At 35.7% G+C, this 18866-nt stretch overlaps 1 protein-coding gene across 8 annotated transcripts in view; it reads right to left on the reverse strand.

The window, feature by feature from the left end:
* The window catches only part of SNCA (synuclein alpha), a 161906-nt gene that overhangs the window by 128981 nt on the left and 14059 nt on the right, over positions 1-18866 (reverse strand). For 6 of the 8 annotated variants that reach the window (XM_060654639.3, XM_060654638.2, XM_060654640.2 and 3 more), the window contains exon 4: positions 12486-12628. In XM_060654639.3, the coding sequence (XP_060510622.1) occupies positions 12486-12628 (143 nt within the window). Of the gene's footprint in view, positions 1-7624; positions 7791-12485; positions 12629-15629; positions 15695-18866 lie in introns of those variants that run through there. The other 2 variants (XM_078445896.2, XM_078445895.2) reach the window with 2 other exon arrangements.

Raw genomic sequence — 18866 nt, forward strand, 5'->3', positions numbered from 1 at the left:
CAGGTGCCCCTACTTTTACAACTTTCTATATGTCATCAGATTAACAAAAACATTAAAAGTTTATTTGCAAGCTTAAGGAGGTCTGAGTATACATGAATATAAAATGATGACAGCTTTCTCAGAGCCCAAAAGATTTGCATTAAAATTTTGCAAAGTCAAATTGTAAGGCCCCAAATGATCAGATAAACTTGCCAAAAATGAAAGAACGAATAAAGCATTAAACTCATTCAGGCAGTATAACTCATTACTCTGCAAAAATCTTTGTTCAAATTTATCTTGAAATTTGGATGTAGTACCCAGTATTATTAGATAAATAAAAAGACAATCGCTGAAGTGGTATTTTAATTTGGTTTGACAGTTGGGATCAAGAGAAATAAGGACTATAGCTAGATATATCTGAGAAATAAGAGACTACGAGTGCTATGATACCTCACTCAGAGACAGCCTTTCTCTAAACTTAAACGGAAGGAAGTTGGGGAAGCAATCTTCAAGCAGTCTGTGAAACCAATAGACTAACAAACTCCTACATATACTCATCATGATGAAGAGCTAGATATCAATGCCTAGAGCACAATAAATTGGTTTTGTACATCTCTATATTTCTGATGATGCCTGGCATAGCATTTCACACACAGCATGATTTTAACAAATACGGACCAGATGAATGGATGAGTAAATGGGTGAATGGATGAATAACTAATAGTATAACTATATTTTTAAATACCCATGAAACTGATTTTTTTTAATTCGTTGAACAAACATAAACAGAACTGGGACACTAAGAAGGAAAATTGGCTTCTTTAAGTTCTAATTATGGTCAAACCAGCAGAAGGTTTAGTCACATAAATGTTGAATATAGTGGAATATTATAAACACCACTTATTATGCTTTTGTTATGAGTCTGATACATACTTATGAAAGGAAATTAAAGAAAATATAAGTAAGCAAGGGGAGCCAATAAAATGACTATAATCCGTGACCCAGAAAAAGTCTACTGTAGTGTTTCCTCAAGGACATCGTGGGAGGACTTTTTGTGGTTGCTGTAATGCCTGAGGGATAGTGCTGGCATCTCACAGGCAATGCCTGTGAATGAGAGAGTTCTCCAAAGCAAAATATTATTCAACCAGAAATGCAAAGAGTGCTTCACTGAGAAAAACTGAGAGCCTGATGCATTTACTTGAGGTCTTTATACATACATACACCAGGCACAGATGGTTTCTAAATAGAAATAGGTAATACTATACAAACTGTTCATATTGTTTAGTAATCTGTTCTTTTCACTTAATGCAACAAGAGCGTCATTCCACTCCATGAAGTATTCTATTCTTCTACTCCAACATTTTAATGGCTGTTCAGCATACCACTGTATGGATCACCCATATCTTAGGCCTTATCAACCTTATCTAAAACCCTATTGTCAAACTACTAACAATTTTCTTCAACTTAACATTATAATCAATGCTGAGATGAATATCCTTATATTTAAATTCGTGATCAGTGGGGCACCCGGGTGGCTCAGTCAGTCAAGCATCCGACTTCAGCTCAGGTCATGACCTCACCGTTTGTGAGTTTGAGTCCCACATTTGGCTCTGTGCTGACAGCTCAGAGCCTGGAGCTTGCTTCAGATTCTGTGTCTTCCTCTCTGTCTGCTCTCCCCCGCTCACACTCTATCTCTCTTTCAAAAATAAATAAACAAAAAATATAAATAAATAAATTCATGATAATTTATTTTTTTTAATTTTATTTTAGAGAGAGAGAGAGAATAAGCTGGGGGGAAAGGAGCAGAGGGAAAAAGAGAGAGACTCCCAAGCAGGTTCCATGCTTAGCACAGAACCTGATGTGGGGCTCAATCCCATGACCCTGGGATCATAACCTGAGTCAAAATCAGGAGTCAGACGTTCAACTGACTGAGCCACCAGGTGCCCCTAAATTAATGGTCATTTAAATTCTTAGAAGTGAAACTGTTGATTGAAAGAATATACATAATTTCAGTGCCTTTAATATAGATTTCCAACATGTACTCAAGAATGATATGTATCAATTTGTGCTCCAACCATCATGTTGGTGATTGAGTGGACATCTGTCACATAAAGTTGCCAGAAATGTGAAACACCAACTGAAGGCACTGTAACCTTGGGTAATAGCTGTATTAGGCAATTCCCTATCCCACATTTAAACAGGTGTGAGGATTGCTGTGAAATAAGATCACAGTTGAGCCACTGAAAGTAAATTATAAAAGCTCAAGTGCCAGACCCTTTTCCATTGTTTTCCCAACAGTAAAGTATAAAAAGAAAGAGGAGAGAGATTTCTAGGGAAATAGATTTGAAAGAAAGTATTAGTGGAGTGTCGGAATCTGTATTTTGCTCTGAATACTTCTCTCTGAATATTTCTCTATGAGTGGTAACTCATGAAGTTGGAGAGGTCTGTGAGCTGGGCAAGCTCACATCTCATTCCCTGGTGGGACTCTGCCTGAAGAGTAAGACCAAATAACTTTCCTAATGCTAATAGAGTATGAGCAAATAATCACACAGACATGGGGGGCTGACATACCAAGTTGGAGAGTTTAATCTTGCTCCCCTCACAACTACATCCCCTGATTCCTGAGAGTTGAGGCTGGTGTGGCAGGGGTTCCTAAGTTTCCCCTGAGCCCAGATCAGGTAAAAAGAGGAGTATATGGGCTCTGGTGGCCAAGTGTGGATGACAGAAGCAGGGGATGACAGGAGAACAGGAGTGGATAGATGGGCACATTTAGACCACACCACATACCACATTAGAGAGTCACCCCGGGACATTAATAGCTGTGCTAAATGAAAACCAGGCCCAATCAAGAGCAAGGATATTGTTGTTCCTATCCTTCCTTCTTTCCCCCTTTGCAGACATATCACCTCATTTTCAGGTGAACTTGGAGAGAGGAAACTTTGAGCTCATGTTAAGTTCTGGCAACAAGTAAACCTTGCATTTGGTTGAATATTTATACAATAAGTCTGCTTAACGTGGGAAATAACTAAACATTAAATGCAAGGCCTTAAATGTTATAAACTAAGCATTAGTGCTTATCATGAAGGTGTCAAAGTCAGATAAGCTTGGGATTGTACCTCCTCTGGAAGCTTCCATTCTAGAAAGTTTTGGCATAGAAAATTAGCTTCAGGAAAAACTCTCTGGCCTTCTTCCCTTCAATGGACTTTTGTTCCTTTGAGTATAAGGGAAGGAGCCGAGAAGATACACGGGCAAATCTTAGACATGTCCCTATACAGGTCAGCAGGGAGCTTCATCAGCATTTGGTACAAAAACTTCATAGGAATGAAGAAAGTCATTTCTTTTGCCTTGTTCAAGAGATTTTATAGAAAATGGCTATAAAAGAATAGGATTTAGATATGAGATGCTTAGTCCTGATGATCTCTCTAAATATCTCTAACCCGGACCTACACACCAACCTTATTAAGAAAAAGACAACAAGAGTGAATGAGAACAATTTCAGTCAGCCTGAGCTCCAGACCTGAGTTCCACTAAATGCCCAGAACTACTCTCTATGGCTTTGGTATTAAAAAGGCATTTAGAAAAGACAGCACCTCTACTCCTAATAAGATACTAGGGCTCTGGGATTTTCTTCTATTTCAAAGAAAAAAAAAATTAACTTCATTTACACCTGTTTCCCTAAATTATTTCTTTCTATTTATATCATGTGTGTAATATTTAGTAGAACCACATTGAGGAAATCAAAGGAAAAATAATAGTAATGTAACTTCATTTTATTTAGCTAAATAAAGTAGGATGTTCATTGAATGGTTTTTACATTTTCTGTGTTTACAATTTACTTATATAAACGAGACCTATAATTATACATCTAACACATTTCAATGAAAATACAGCCTCTTCTTAATAAAACGTCCCCACTGTATAACATGTTACAGTTCATGTTTATCTTTTGTGTGCATGATTTCACTTCATTCACAAAGACTCTGTGCAGTGGCTGGCCAGTTACAGACACTCAAGTAGCTTTGGTTTAGAAAGGTTAAATGAATTCTGAGGTCTGGCAATGTGTAACTGAACAAACTGGCCTAAAATTCAAGCCATTAAACATACGTAAAACATTTTGACTTCATTTAATCCAGCCCTTTTATTTCACAGATGAGAAAATCCATGCTCAGAGGGGTGACATGATATCACTCAGCAGAGGGAGAGAGACAAGACCAATTCCATGTTCCCTGACTTAAAGCCCATGCCCTGAGCTTTGAGCCATGCTTTTCCTACACATGACCAAATCAAATGATGCAGGTAAATCAGAAACCCAGTACAAAGATAAAGGTCAGTGGCTATCATGGGGAGTCAAAAGAACAGATATAGAGCAGCTTTAATTAGAAAACTTGTGAACTGCTTTTGTTTTAAATTCCCAAGTGTTAGTTTCCCTTGCAGAAAGACTACGAGGGAAAGGTTATTACTTTAAGCAGTTATTAGTATTTAGTGAAGATTACTTTTTAAGGTGCCTACTTTACATACATCATAATGGTAAAAATTGAAGATGAAGTATTTTTAATGCCATTGTATGCTTTTCATGACAATTATATTAATCTTCAAACTCAGTGATGTAGCTGGAGCACGTGCTTTCTCCAATTTCACTAGATAGCAAATAATACACAGTCTACTGGCCAAAAACTGGGCCCTTCAGACAAAGCTATATGTACATACTCAGAAAACTCTTGTGGCATAAATTAGCACAGTGTATATTGAAAGGACAATTCTCCACTTTTTTGAGGATTTCCAACAATTAAATAGGATAAAGTGTGTATACGTATGTGAATTGGAGATAATTTGCTATTATGGCTTGTCAGACAGTTAAATTCTAGTCTTAAACTCTTAAATTCTAAAATTCATAAATTAACAGTTCACACGTTATAGTTCACAATTTAAAAAGCTGCCAAATGAATTCATTCTTATGAATTCAGTTCCAAATAAATTTATTATGTTGTGTTAGTGTGAAGAACACAAAGGAAAAGTAAGGTAGTTTCTACTTCTAACCAGGAAGATAAAATATATATTCTTTTAAAAAAACTTTTTTATTCATTCAATTATTTATTTATTCAAAACACATAATTTCTAGCTCAGTGTTCCTTGTATTAATGTACCACCATAGCCATATTAAGAATTAATTACTACTTTGAGAATTTTCAAAATATCTGTTTAGTGATTCTAGAATCACCTGATAGAGGAATATTTAAATTGTAACTTGCCATTTGCAACAATGTGGATGGAACTAGAGTGTATCCTGCTAAGCAAAATAAGTCAGAGAAAGACAGATATGTGATTTCACTCATATGTGGAATTTAAGAAACACAATGGTTAAACATAGGGGAAGGGAAGAAAACATAAGATAGAAACAGAGAGGGAGGCAAACCATAAGAGACTTAAATACAGAGAACAAACTAAGGGTTTCTGGAGGGCCAGTAGGTGGGGGGAAGGGTTAAATGGGTGATGGGCATTAAGGAGGGCACTTTTTGGGATGAGCACTGGGTGTTATATGTAAATAATGAAACACTGGGTTCTACTCCTGAAGCCAAGACTACACTGTATGTTAACTAACTTGAATTTAAACTTTAAAAAATTGTAACTTAAAGATTTCAATGTTTTGCAAAGTTTTGATAAAATTTCTTATAAAAGAATTACCTCCTATTTGAATTTACAAACTACTTATTTTCTCCTCATCAGGGAACAATTGGGTTGATGAGATAGATATATCATTCAACTCTAGTTCCATAATTGTGTAGTTGCATGCAAAACACAATTGGCATCTCATTTACCTTATTTCTATCCTTTGAATTCAAGTAAATATATTTTGCCCTAGATTTTTGTGTTTTTTAAATATCTATTTTCTTTTGATAAAGCAAACACCCTCAACTATCTCCCTGAAAATTGGAAAACTAAAAGCCTATATTTGAAGGGGCAGAAATTCAAATTATTCTTACTTTTTAGAAACAAGAAAACTGATTATCATTGAAGTTTGGGAAATGACTACTGTATGTCATAATGAAAAAAATACATCTATTACCTTTATTCCTGTCACCGAAACATATTAATATTCTTTTTCCAGGTTTTCCATTGAATTACGAGGTGGAAATACGGCTCAGATGGTAGCAGAGTTTTAAAATGAAAACACCTTAGCTTGAAATCTTTCTACATATAATAGTATCTGATTCATGAAACTATCAAAATTATCATGTTCTTTTTGCAGGTGAAGGGACATTTGCCATAGGTGTTAGCCACATGCACAGTAAAGACTGATTCATAAAAGTATGGTTATTGCTTTCACGGTGCATTCACTGAATTTTAATTCACATTAAGCATTTATGAAGGAATAAGCCAATTTCAGAAATATGGTTTAAAGCTATTTGCTGGTGTGCCTTGAAGCAGTTCTATCAGACTCTTCCTATAATACATTTTCTAACAAACACAACTACTATCACAACTGGTTCTTTGAAGACTGAAATTGGATTTGTGGCCATGTATCTATTGCGGGGTTATAATCCTTACACATTATTAACAACTGGTCCTAGGACTCAGGTGGGAGAATTTTTATGTTTCTGTCTAAACAGCTAAAATATTGTGGCTGTTATCTCTATGTGTGTGAGGTAATTTCATGGCCTGCTGACAAAAACAAAATTTAAAGTAGAATATATATTGAGAGTACAGATCTCTCTCTCATTCTTAACAACAAGCATTTTTTCCCTTATGGTGGATATGTACTTTTTACAGATACATACACAGTCTCAAAGAGCAGAGATGCTCCTTTTTCCCAGGGGTAAATATGTCAGTGCTATGCCAAGACCCCACATTTCTTGAAGGCTGGAGCTATCCGTGTGTTATCCACCTCTGTATTCTTCATGGTGCCCAGCTGAGTGTCCAGCACATACAAAGTACCCATTAAATGAATGAATGCTATTGAATTTTAATGAAAACATAACCATACGCCTATGTTCCTTACAACTTCATGTACAATTATTGTGCACCTTCCCATTCACAACCTTACAAGATTAAGTGTCATTAGGAATCATGATTAATACTTCCCGAACCCAGTGAAATATTATGAGATAAAAAGAAAGTCCAACATAACAGATGTGTTTCCAAGTGGAGAGACTTCATGTAATATTAGTGGACTTTCATATGAGCTTCAAATATTGATTTTTTATATGCCACATTGCAAAATATTACTGATTATAGACATGTTAAAACAAATCAGATCAATTAGGTTTTTTCTTTAGTTACAACATGCTTTAAGCTAAGATTATGATGCTGTTAATCTTGACATCTCCTGTTACCTTGTTATAAACAATACACTATTAAGATTATACCTATAATAGGTATATGCTTCTTTAAAGAAATCTGAAAGATTGACTGTCACCTTTGGCTTATTTATGAAATCAGCATAAATGAGTTAGCTGATGTCAACATCCATCATCTGATTATTTGATTAGAAAGTCTATAATACTCAAGTGTTTAAAAATAAGTCTGCATCAAGCTAGACATCGTAGCTCTGCTAAGTCAAAGGAAAGTTAAGTAGAAGGACATTTAAATGTTATAAATTATGTCAAACCTGTTATTTTTCATTCCTGCTTTGTTTTACTCCTCCAGCACAAACTTGGTTAGCTATCTTCTTATGAATTAATGCAGGAGCACAGAGTATGCATGCTACTATCCATTTGAAATCAATATTTTCCAGATAAGTAGGCTGGAGCCAGTAAAAAATTCTTAAAATCTGATCTATTTTTTTCATACTGTTTAGGCACTTCACTCTGATTCTGAGGAAAAATAAAAACAGATGAACTTGAATATTTCAAGTATCTGAGGCTATAGATATTTCAAGCTTATTTCCTGAATGAAACCTATTAATTTCCATGCAGATAGTTCAATGCCTAAATGGCATGTGATAATGAAGCTGACTCCTGTACTATTTGTCAGGCAGTGGCTCTATAGGAGATGCAGAACTTTCACTCTCTATAAATTAAAAAATATATATTTCACAAAAGTATAGACTTCAGGGACACTGAGGATCCAGCTCTTCTAGAGTATTCCAGAAAGCAATAAATAAACGCTCATTTGTTCAGCAAGGATTTATTTAAGCAGTAACCACATGCAAAGCACTGTTGAGGGGTTGTAATGGAGTCAATGTAGTGACTAGCTGTATACTGCACACATAAATGTACTACAGAACCTCTTACTTGATTGTTGGTTTGTAATAGTCTTGGTATCAGCAGATAACTTGTTCTCAATAGAAGTAGTAAACAAATTTTGTCTATATAACTCTGTTTGAACTTAAAGATTGAGTATTTCTGCCAGTGCATTTGCAGCCTGTTTTCTACCATGCCAATCAAATAAGCTTTAGGAAATAAATTGTGTAGCTATAACCTCTTGTGTGCACACAGGTAAAAATATAGATCAGTAGATGTATTATTCTAATATATTCAGTAGAGGAGCTAATAATATTTGATAAAGCAAATTCTTAAAATTCAAGACATCCTATTTGTCCTTTAATCTAATGTCTTATAATTAGAAATTAGATCTAAGGATAGCTTCATTCATATGAAATTCAAATTCAAAATAATACTTACATATCTGTCATTATATCTCTCTGTTAACATCAAAAGGAGATAGAGTACACCAAAGCAAACATTCCCAAAGAAATAAACTTATCAAAAACCAGAAAAACCAAAATGAGCTACTGGAGCTCTTGATTAAAGAAAAAAAAAAAAAGGGAAGAGAAAACACCACAGGGAGGAAATAAAGAAAAGAAGGAAGGGTGGAAGGGAGAAGGGGAGGAAAAGAAGGAGAGAAGGAAGGAGGAAAGAAATGGGCGGGCAGGGGGTGGGGGGAGATTTGTTCCACTAATCAGGGAGTAATGAGCCAAATACCCTCAAAAGGCATGAGGGCTAAACATCAATATAGCCACTCCTTTTGCAGTGTTCTTGATATTCAAGAGAAGCACCAACTGCCAACAGAATGGCACAGCCAACAATCCACTCCAACAACCCAGTAGTCCTGCTAATCATATCCCTCTTCCCTCCAGTATCATGAAATGAACCACCAAATCTTGTTGATATTACCTCCTACATAGTTTTCAAATTAATCCTTTCCTTTCTCTTCCCCCACTAACATCTTAGAATATGCACTCATCTCCTCTTTCCATCATAGCCCACTAACTGTCCCTGGTTTCCACTCTTCCCTCCCTTTAATCTGTTTCCTGCCTGACAGGTAGAGACATCTATTCAACAGGCAAAATTATAAGCTGACATCCTTGCTTAAAAATTTTTAATAGGTTCCTTCATTCTTAGAATAAAGACCAACATTCTCAACCCAGCCAACCAGGATGTGACCTCCACACACCTCTCCAGCTCCTTCTACCTTATTTTCTGTGGCTCCAGCTACAGTCCATAGTCCCCTCCTACCACATGAGATTTCCTCATGTTGTTACTTTTGCCTGCAATGTTTTTTCTCCAACTTCCACTTGCTTATTAATTGCCAGCCATTTTTCTAGATCTCAGTGCAAACATCACTTCTTCAGGGAAGCCTTTGTAATGTTCTCCCTTACCCCTATTGCATACTAGCTGGGATATCCTCAGCATTATGTACTCCATAGCATTTCACAGTTTAGAACTGCATACATATTGTGTGGCAATTAGATGCTTATTATTAATCTTTGTCACTAGACTGTAAGCTTAATGAAGAGAAAAAACAGTGTATAGTTTTCTGACATACAGTGAGCAAGCATTATTTCTTGAGTGAAGAATGAGTATGTCGATGGAATCATTAACAAGTGGTTAAAGCTTCGATAATTTGCTTATTTCCATTTACCAGAATCATTTTGATCAGAGTTTGAATGATGAAATTACACTACTTCACAATCTCATAATGAGCAAATTGAATGATTTATCTAAACTCTCTAGCATTTGGGGGATTTCATAGATACAGCCACAACGGAAAGATTATTAGCATCTTTCTTGAGTTATAATAGAAACTCAGAACATTGTTGCTAAATTGGGCTTTAACAGTTTTCTGGTATAGTTTCTCATTATTTGAGAAAGAGTTTTAGGAGATTCTCAAAAGGTCATCCAGCCTGTTGGTGATAGAGCAAGGATGAAAATCAGCTATTTAAATTCTAGTTTAATTTTTTTTTTATAGAACTATACTGCAATTTCTAGGTATTATGGCTTCATTTTCATATTAAAAACTTGGAAGAACTTGTAAGTACACATAAGAGAAATATCTCCAAATGGTTAATTTTGTTATATCATTTAGATTTCTGCTTTAAAGTATGAAGATAATAGTAATATTTTTAGAAAAGTAAAAACCAAGCCCAATTTCTTAAGAAATGAAGCACTTTCATGCCTTATTTGCAATTTACACTGTAGGCCTTACATAGGGGTGGGAAGCGGATGGTACATGTTTCCCTGTTTTTAATATTCTGAAGCATAGAATTTTTCCAGTTATTTCTGGTTGTCCACAAGTCAGCTATAAAAGCTCAAAGGGAAGGTAAGTGATTAGGGAAGGGACATAGTGGATGGGAAAAGCCGTACTGGTATCCAATCAATTACAATTGGCCATGTGATCTTGGACTGCTCGCTTTCCCTCTGCAGATTTCACTTTCCCCATCTGCACAGAGAATTGGTCTAAATCATGGACTCTGTCTATTTATGGGCTTCCAAGATCCCCCTAAGCCTTTCATTGTGTATATTTCTGAGAAGAGAGTCCACAGCTTCTATCAGATTTGGCAGAAGAATCTAGGACACCAAACAGGTTAATTGCTTCTGTACTAATACCTGCGGTCCCTCCTAACTTTTGAAAAGTACTAAAGCTACAAATATAATTATAAATTGAGACAGAACGTAGAAATTTGTATGACTATTAGCACAAGAAATATGATTATTTGAAAAGCGTAATCCACACAGAAGAATACTACCTTCACCAGCCATACATTTCAGTGTAGGCTGAAGAACTTCACTAGAAGCCCAGCCCAGATTTTCTATAACTAGCATAAGTTTCCCAGATGATATAAATACATGTGATAAATTTCAGTATGTCACAGGTTTTTAGTCCTGTGTTTCTAATATCAATGTTTTAATGATCCATCAAAGCAGGCCTGCTACATAGCATTGTATGGAGTGGAAATAACCCAGAGTAGTTTGCCAGCAAGTAAAGCTATTTTCTTATAGTTTTTCAAAATATCTATTCCAAAATCTCTTTGGTTATAACTTTCAGATAGTTGAATAGCCACAGTTGCTATACTATCCACATAATTATTAGATACAGAAATAAAAATCACTTTGCTTGTTTACTTATTTCCTTCCTTCTTTTCCTTCTTAATAAATATTCCTAATTATCTACTATGTGTCGGGTACTGTTCCAGATACTTGTGAAATATCAGTGAACAAAATCAATATATTCCACCCTCATGGTGCTTATATTTTAGGAGGCGGCAAAGAAAATAACAACAGATATTAAAAAAAAAGTAAGTTATTCATGATTCTTAAAGGTGATACATGCTTTGGTATAAAAGGAAAAAAATAAACAGTAGGGAGACTGGGAATACCAGAGGTGAAGAAAATGACTCCAATCTCAAATAGTACAGGGTAGGCCTCACTGAGAAGGTGTCATTTAACAAGACCTGAGAAGATGAGGCCGTGAACCAAGTATACAACCTTGGGGAAGAGCCTTCTAGACAGAGAGAGGAGCCAGGGCAAGGGAGTTCTTGGTTTGTTTAAGGAGTAGCAAGGAGGCCATGGTGTCAGAGAAACAGCAAAAATGTCTGCTGCTGTGGTCTCGAAATTTATGAAATTTCATATTCCAGTTGACATCTCATTTTCTATCACTTACCTGTCAAAATGAAAGTCATAGTATCTTTTGTATATTCTTACTAGCGTCTCATATTTGTCAAGAAATGCATTCAAAGTTCTGAGAATTTTAAAATCACCCCAAAAGCACAATCTCCAGTTGGTATACAATTTAAGTCTCTTCGTTCCCACAAACATGTATTTGCAAATGAACTGCTATGCGATAAGCAAATGTACCATTTAATAAGAGATGATGTCATTATAAAGAAATCAACTAAAAGATCTTCATTTTGAAAATCTGTCATTTGGGCACAAAGCATTTGTTATGTTTCAACAAAGAGAGATTGCAAGACTCATAGCTAACGTGAAAGCACCCATTCTTTCTGAAATGTCATAGCTCTTTTCATATTTATTACATTTGTTCATTTCATTAACTTTCTTCCAGAAAATGAAACAATCATGATTACTGTACAGTTTTCACGGCATTTATCTGGATTAATGCCTCCAAAAAGAATGCACACATGAAGGTAGATCTTTTTTTTTTTTTTTTTTAACGAGAGGAGGGTGAGTCAGCCCTCCCTCAAATAAGCATCTTATTCTTGCCTTCCATGAAAATGCATTGTGATCCCGAGACTTTGCAAATGCAACATAAAATGTATGCAACCATACCTTGCCCAACTGATCCTTTTTGCCAAAGCCAGTGGCAGCTGCGATGCTCCCTGCTCCCTCCACTGTCTTTTGTGCAACTGCTGTCACCCCTGTCACCACCGCCTCACCAACATTTGTCACTTGCTCTTTGGTCTTCTCAGCCACTGGGATAAATCCAGAACAGCAGATTAACAGTGGAACAGTGGAACAACTGGGACTTAAAATAATTTCACTTCCACTAGCTGTTAACTTCTAAAGACCTGTGTTTACACATACCATAAATAACTGAGGTGTCAGAAGAAATAAAAACTACAGAGATTTTTAAGTGAGTGTCGTTTAGACAAACATTAAATCTTTGCTAAGATATGTTGTTGTAATCCTGCAAATATTAAAACGTGCTTCAAGTGTAATGATCACAAGTTGAAAGCCTTTGAGCAATTGAGGTTTGGTTAACATTTTATTAAGGAAAGTTTACAGAAAGCAACGATTCCAGGTGCAGTTATTATGAGATGAAGTAAGTATTTATTTATTTCAATTTCAACGCCAATTCTTTAATCTCACCGAGCATGCCCATTTTCACCATACCTTCCTAGTCACACAACACATATGTGCTCATGTTACCCTCTGAAATGAACAATACAGATGACATGAAACTATTTATAGAAAATCCAAAAGGCCGCACCAAAAGACTACTAGAACTGATAAATGGATTCAGTAATGTTGCAGGATACAAAATAAATCTATAGAAATCTCTTACGTTTCTATATACCAATAATGAAGCATCAGAAAGAGAAATTAAGAAAACAATCCCATTTATAATTGCGCCAAAAATAATAAGATACCTAGGAATAAACCTAACCAAAGAGGTGAAAGATCTGTACTCTGTAAACTATAAAACAATGATGAAAGAAATGGAAGACAACACAAGGAAATGGGAAGACATTTCACGCTCTTGGATTGGAAGAACAAACAATGTTAAAATGTCTATACTACCCAAAGCAGTGTGATGTGATCCCTTCAAAATACCAATGGTATTTTTCACATAGGCAGAACAAACAATTCTAAAATTGGAATAGAGGAGCGCCTGGGTGGCTCAGTCGGTTGGGCGTCTGACTTCAGCTCAGGTCACAATCTCGCGGTCCGTGAGTTCGAGCCCCGCATCGGGCTCTGGGCTGATGGCTCAGAGCCTGGAGCCTGCTTCCGATTCTGTGTCTCCCTCTCTCTCTGCCCCTCCCCCATTCATGCTCTGTCTCTCTCTGTCTCAAAAATAAATAAACGTTAAAAAAAAAATTTTAAATTGGAATAGAACCACAATGGACTCCAAATAGCTAGAGTAACCTTGAAAAAGAAAAGGAAAGCTGGAGGCATCACAATTCCAGACCTCAAGTTATAAAGTTATAGAGATCAAAACAATATGATGCTACCTCAAAAATAGACAATTAGATCAATGGAACAGAGTAGAAAACCTAGAAAATAATCCACAACTATATGATCAATTAATCTTTGGCAAAGCAGGAAAGAATATCCAGTGTGAAAAAGACAATCTCTTCAGCTATTGGTATTGGGAAGACTGAATACAAAAGAATGAAACTGGACCACTTACACAAAAATAAAGTCAAAATGGATTAAAGACCTCAATGTGAGACCTGAAACTATAAAAATCCTAGAACACTGGCAATAACTTCTTTGACATTGGCCAGAGCAACTTTTTTCTAGATATGTCTCCTGAGGCAAGGGAAACAAAAGCAAAAATAAGCCACTGGGAATATATCAAAATAAAAAAACTTCTGCACAGTGAAATAAACAATCAACAAAACTAAAAGGAAACCTATAGAAAGGGAGAAGATATTTGCAAATGACATGTCTGATAAAGGGCTAGTATCCAAAATATATAAAGAACTTATAGAACTCAACACCCAACACCCAAATAATCCAAATGAAAGATGGGCAGAAGACATGAACAGATATTTCCCCAAAGAAGAGATCTGGATGGCTGACAGACATATGAAAACATGTTCATCATCACTTACAATCAGAGAAATGCAAATCAAAAGTACAAGGAGATAGTATCTCATACATGTCAGAATGTCTAAAATCAACAATGCAAGAAACAAGTATTGGTGAGTATATGGAGTAAAAGGAAAACTTGTGCAGTCTTGGTGGGAATGCAAACTGGTGCAGGCACTGTGGAAAACAGGATGGAGTTTCCTCAAAAAGTTAAAAAAAATAGAACTACCCTATGATCCAGCAATCACACTATTACATATTTACTCAAAGAGTACAAAAACAGTAATTCAAAGAGATGCATGCACCCCAATGATTATAGTAGCATTATGGAAGCAAACTAAGCGTCCATTGACTGATGAATAGATAAAGAAGATGCAATATATGCGATGAAATATTATTTAGACATAGAAAGGAATGAAATCTTGCCATGTGCAACAATATGGATGGAGCTAGAGAGTATAATGCTAGGCAAAATAAGTCAGTTAAAGAAAGACAAATAAGTGATTTCACTCCTATGCGAAATTTAAGAAACAAAGAAAATGAGCAAAGGGAAAGAAAAGAGAGAGAGAGAGAGAGAGAGAGAGAGAGAGAGAAATCAAGAAGCAGACTCTTAATTATAGAGAACTGATGGTCACGAGAGGGGAAAGGGGTGGGCATGGGTTAAATAGGTGACAGGGATCAAGGAGTACACTTGTCATGGTGAGCCCCAGGTGATGCACGGAATTATTGAATCACTACATTGTACACCTGAGACTAATATAACACTGTCTGTTTACTAACTGGAATTAAAATAAAACTTAAGCCCAAAAAAATGAACAATAGAGTAAGGTATGGTTATGAAGAAATTTTAATCCTTTTATGAAACTTCAAGCGTCGAAACAGGGTTTGAAATAAAAAGATTGATTTTCAACAATTTTAATGGCAACAAAAGAGCTAGGTGTTTAGTATGAAAATGAAGTTTGTTGAGCAAACTTATAATTTATTGTCATAAAACAAAATACAATATGGTGATTCAGTAGATTTTTTTAATAAGGTAAAAATTTAGAGAAGACAGTGTAAATAGTTTGGGATTAGATTTGGAAGCAAAACTTAATCTCATATCAAAATTTCTCTAAAACCATATCTGATATAATTGCTGTTTTAATCTTTGTATATTACCTCCATGCAATTCCCAAATAAAGGAAACTCCAATAAAAATGTTTGTTTCAATTAAATGAAGATTTCTATGAAAAAACAAAACACAAGATCTTCTGCTCTGTTAATAATCTCAAGGTTGATAGAGAAATAAAACAATCTCTCTTCATCTAAACCTTATAACACTTATAAAGTCTACATCTTGCATCTTTTATCTCCATTTATGTAACGTTTGCCTTCATTTTGCCTCATAAACTCTTTCTTTTCTGCTTTTCCCCCAGATTTCAAGAATTTGCGGTTTTGAGTGATACTTTTCCTCAGGCCCTCTCCTAAGCAAATAGAGACACTTTTTTTGGGGGGCGGGAGGTTATGTTTTAGGCTTGCGTACATCCTCTCGAGATAAGTCCAACCCCAAGGAATTCGATGAGTTACACTGTCAGCTGTTAAGTCGGTGTGATATGCTAATCACATGATTATTGTACAGATTTCATGTCACTCATTGGAAGAAGGCAATGATTGAACAATGTGGACAAAGCAATTGGGTTTTGAAATAGCAGGTCATGGAAGTAAGGTGGTCTGTAAGGATAGATGCTTACTCTTCAGTTCTAGGCAACATGGCAAAATTGAAATGGCCCTAGCGTCTAAAACCAGGAAGAGTCCCCAGAAGATGTTGCTTGATATTTGCCTTTTGCCACTTCTAGGGATACCGTTGATGCCTCCTAACAAATAATGGCTATTCCCAATGCAAAGTTCAATTTCAGTGTCAGTGAGAACCTGTACTGGAGATTTCATGTTTTAAAACATTTCCAGAATGTTGATCCTTTAAAAATAGTGAATTATGGGCTTTAACTTGTCATTTTTTTCTTTTCCAAGAACATCAATAGAAAATTTTGCTTGAAAAATGAACACTTTCTTGTTACAGTATCTCAAAGACAAGAATAAATTTTGATCTTTTTATAGACTTGTATTTTTTCTGCCAGCCATGAAAGGTTATTTTTACAATATCTAGACCATGCTTTGTATATGTATACACATTAATTTACTTTTTTTTTTTTTATTTTTTTAAAATTTTTTTTTTTAACGTTTTTTTATTTTTGAGACAGAGAGAGACAGAGCATGAACGGGGGAGGGGCAGAGAGAGAGGGAGACACAGAATCGGAAGCAGGCTCCAGGCTCTGAGCCATCAGCCCAGAGCCCGACGCGGGGCTCGAACTCACGGACCGCGAGATCGTGACCTGAGCTGAAGTCGGACGCTTAACCGACTGAGCCACCCAGGCGCCCCACACATTAATTTACTTTTAATGCACATAAAGTTCACGGTAAAATGCACTTTGTACTTTATTATAATTCACCAGGTTTTATCATTGTAAGAATAAGTAAATTAGTTACATTACAAAATGACAGAGCATACCTGTAGCAATAATGGACACATTTTAAAAGATTTCATTGGACTTGATTTATCTAGTGGATTATCCACTGATCTCAAGCCCCAAGTCCCTCTCTTAAGAACATTGTTTCTCCGTTGATAATGCCAAACAAAAGATGACAAAACAAAAGGAGACACATTCAAATTAGTCATTTTTCATCTGATAAATAATATTCATTTTTAAGGGAAAAGACCTCATAACCAGGATCAAAACAGATACTTCCTCCCAACTTACTGATAGTATAATATTTTATGTTTTCCCCCAAATGTGCCAGTCTTTCCCAATTTCTTTCATATAGTTCCCTCTGGCCAGGAGCTTTGATCCTTCTCAGATATCTCCCTATTTACTCAGCAAATTCAAACTGCTGTTAAAACCCACCTCAGATGTCCAATTCCATGTTAAAAACATTTCCTCCCAACAGGTGTCCTGTTCCTCCTCCTGTGATCTCATAAAATTTTAGATATATCTCTGCTATTGAACTTTGTGCCAGAATTATTCACTTCCCATTATGTCTATCCACCTCCATCAGTCTATTTGGAGTTCATTAAAATCAGAGATCCTGTTATTTCTCTTTATATTATTTCACAGCAGACACCAATAAATTATTTGAATGCATTAAGAGAAATTTTGTGTATTCTGTAATTTATTCATTAACTTCAATCATTAGATTTAAGTCAAAAATAAAATTTCAGAAAGGAAATGTGGCACCAACTTTTCACATAGATATAGTAAAACCAAACCTTGTTATTAAACACAATTATAAAGTTAAGAATACCTAGCTTTTAACAGTACAAATTATATATTTGATGAAAATAAATTTATATCATGAAACATTTTAATACGGTAATTTAAATTATAGCATGTCGAAATTGGCTGTGTTCATTATCATGTAATAAACTTTTGTTTCTAAGAATCAAAACCTTCAGAAAATCTCCAATAATTGGAATTTCTTTAAACCATACTTCCATGAGAAAAAAAAAAAGTAAGCTTTTATCAACATTTATTTTACTTTTATGTTTATTTATTTAGTTTGAGAGTGAGAGAGAGAGAGAAGGCAAGCAGGGGAGGGGAGGGGAAGAGAGAGAGGGGGAGAGAGAGAATCCCAAGCCAATTCCATACTACCAGCACAAAGCTAGTTGCGGGGCTGGATCTCACAAATTATGAGATCATGACCTGAGCGGAAATCAAGAGTCAAGACGCTTGAGCGACTCAGTCACGCAGGGGCCCCAATCAACATTTACTTTTTTTTTTTTTTAATATTTATTTTTGAGACAGAGAGAGACAGAGCAAGAACAGGGGAGGCGCAGAGAGAGAGGGAGACACAGAATCTGAAATGGGCTCCAGGCTCTGAGCTGTCAGCACAGAGCCCGACACGGGGCTCGAACTCGCGGACCGTGAGATCATGACCTGAGCCGAAGTCGGCCGCTTAACCGACTGAGCCACCCAGGCGCCCCTCAACATTTACTTTTTTTTAAGCACCTTCAAAGATTTGTCATTCAGTAAGTCCAGATTAAATACACTCTCATATTTTTCTATAACATAATGCATTAAGTTGACCACTACAACAATAATGAACTGAGATAAAAAAAAGCTAGGGTTTAAGGTAGAGATTTTTAGATTTTATCATGAGATTATCTAACTGGGGGGATTTAGTTTTCTTGGAATTTTTGAGGTAGAAAACTCCTAGTCTAAGTAAGTTTATTGAAGCTGATATTTCTGCAAAAATAAGTAATGGGATGAATCTTGAGGAAATTTTTCCTTTCACATTAGCTGATAATGTTATATTCTATATAATAGTTTCTCATTTCTGCTTTAAGACCAATTCTTCTCCTTA

Source organism: Panthera onca, chromosome B1 (genome assembly GCF_046562875.1).
Source record: "Panthera onca isolate mPanOnc1 chromosome B1, mPanOnc1 haplotype 2, whole genome shotgun sequence".
In the NCBI taxonomy this organism is placed as follows: domain Eukaryota; kingdom Metazoa; phylum Chordata; class Mammalia; order Carnivora; family Felidae; genus Panthera; species Panthera onca.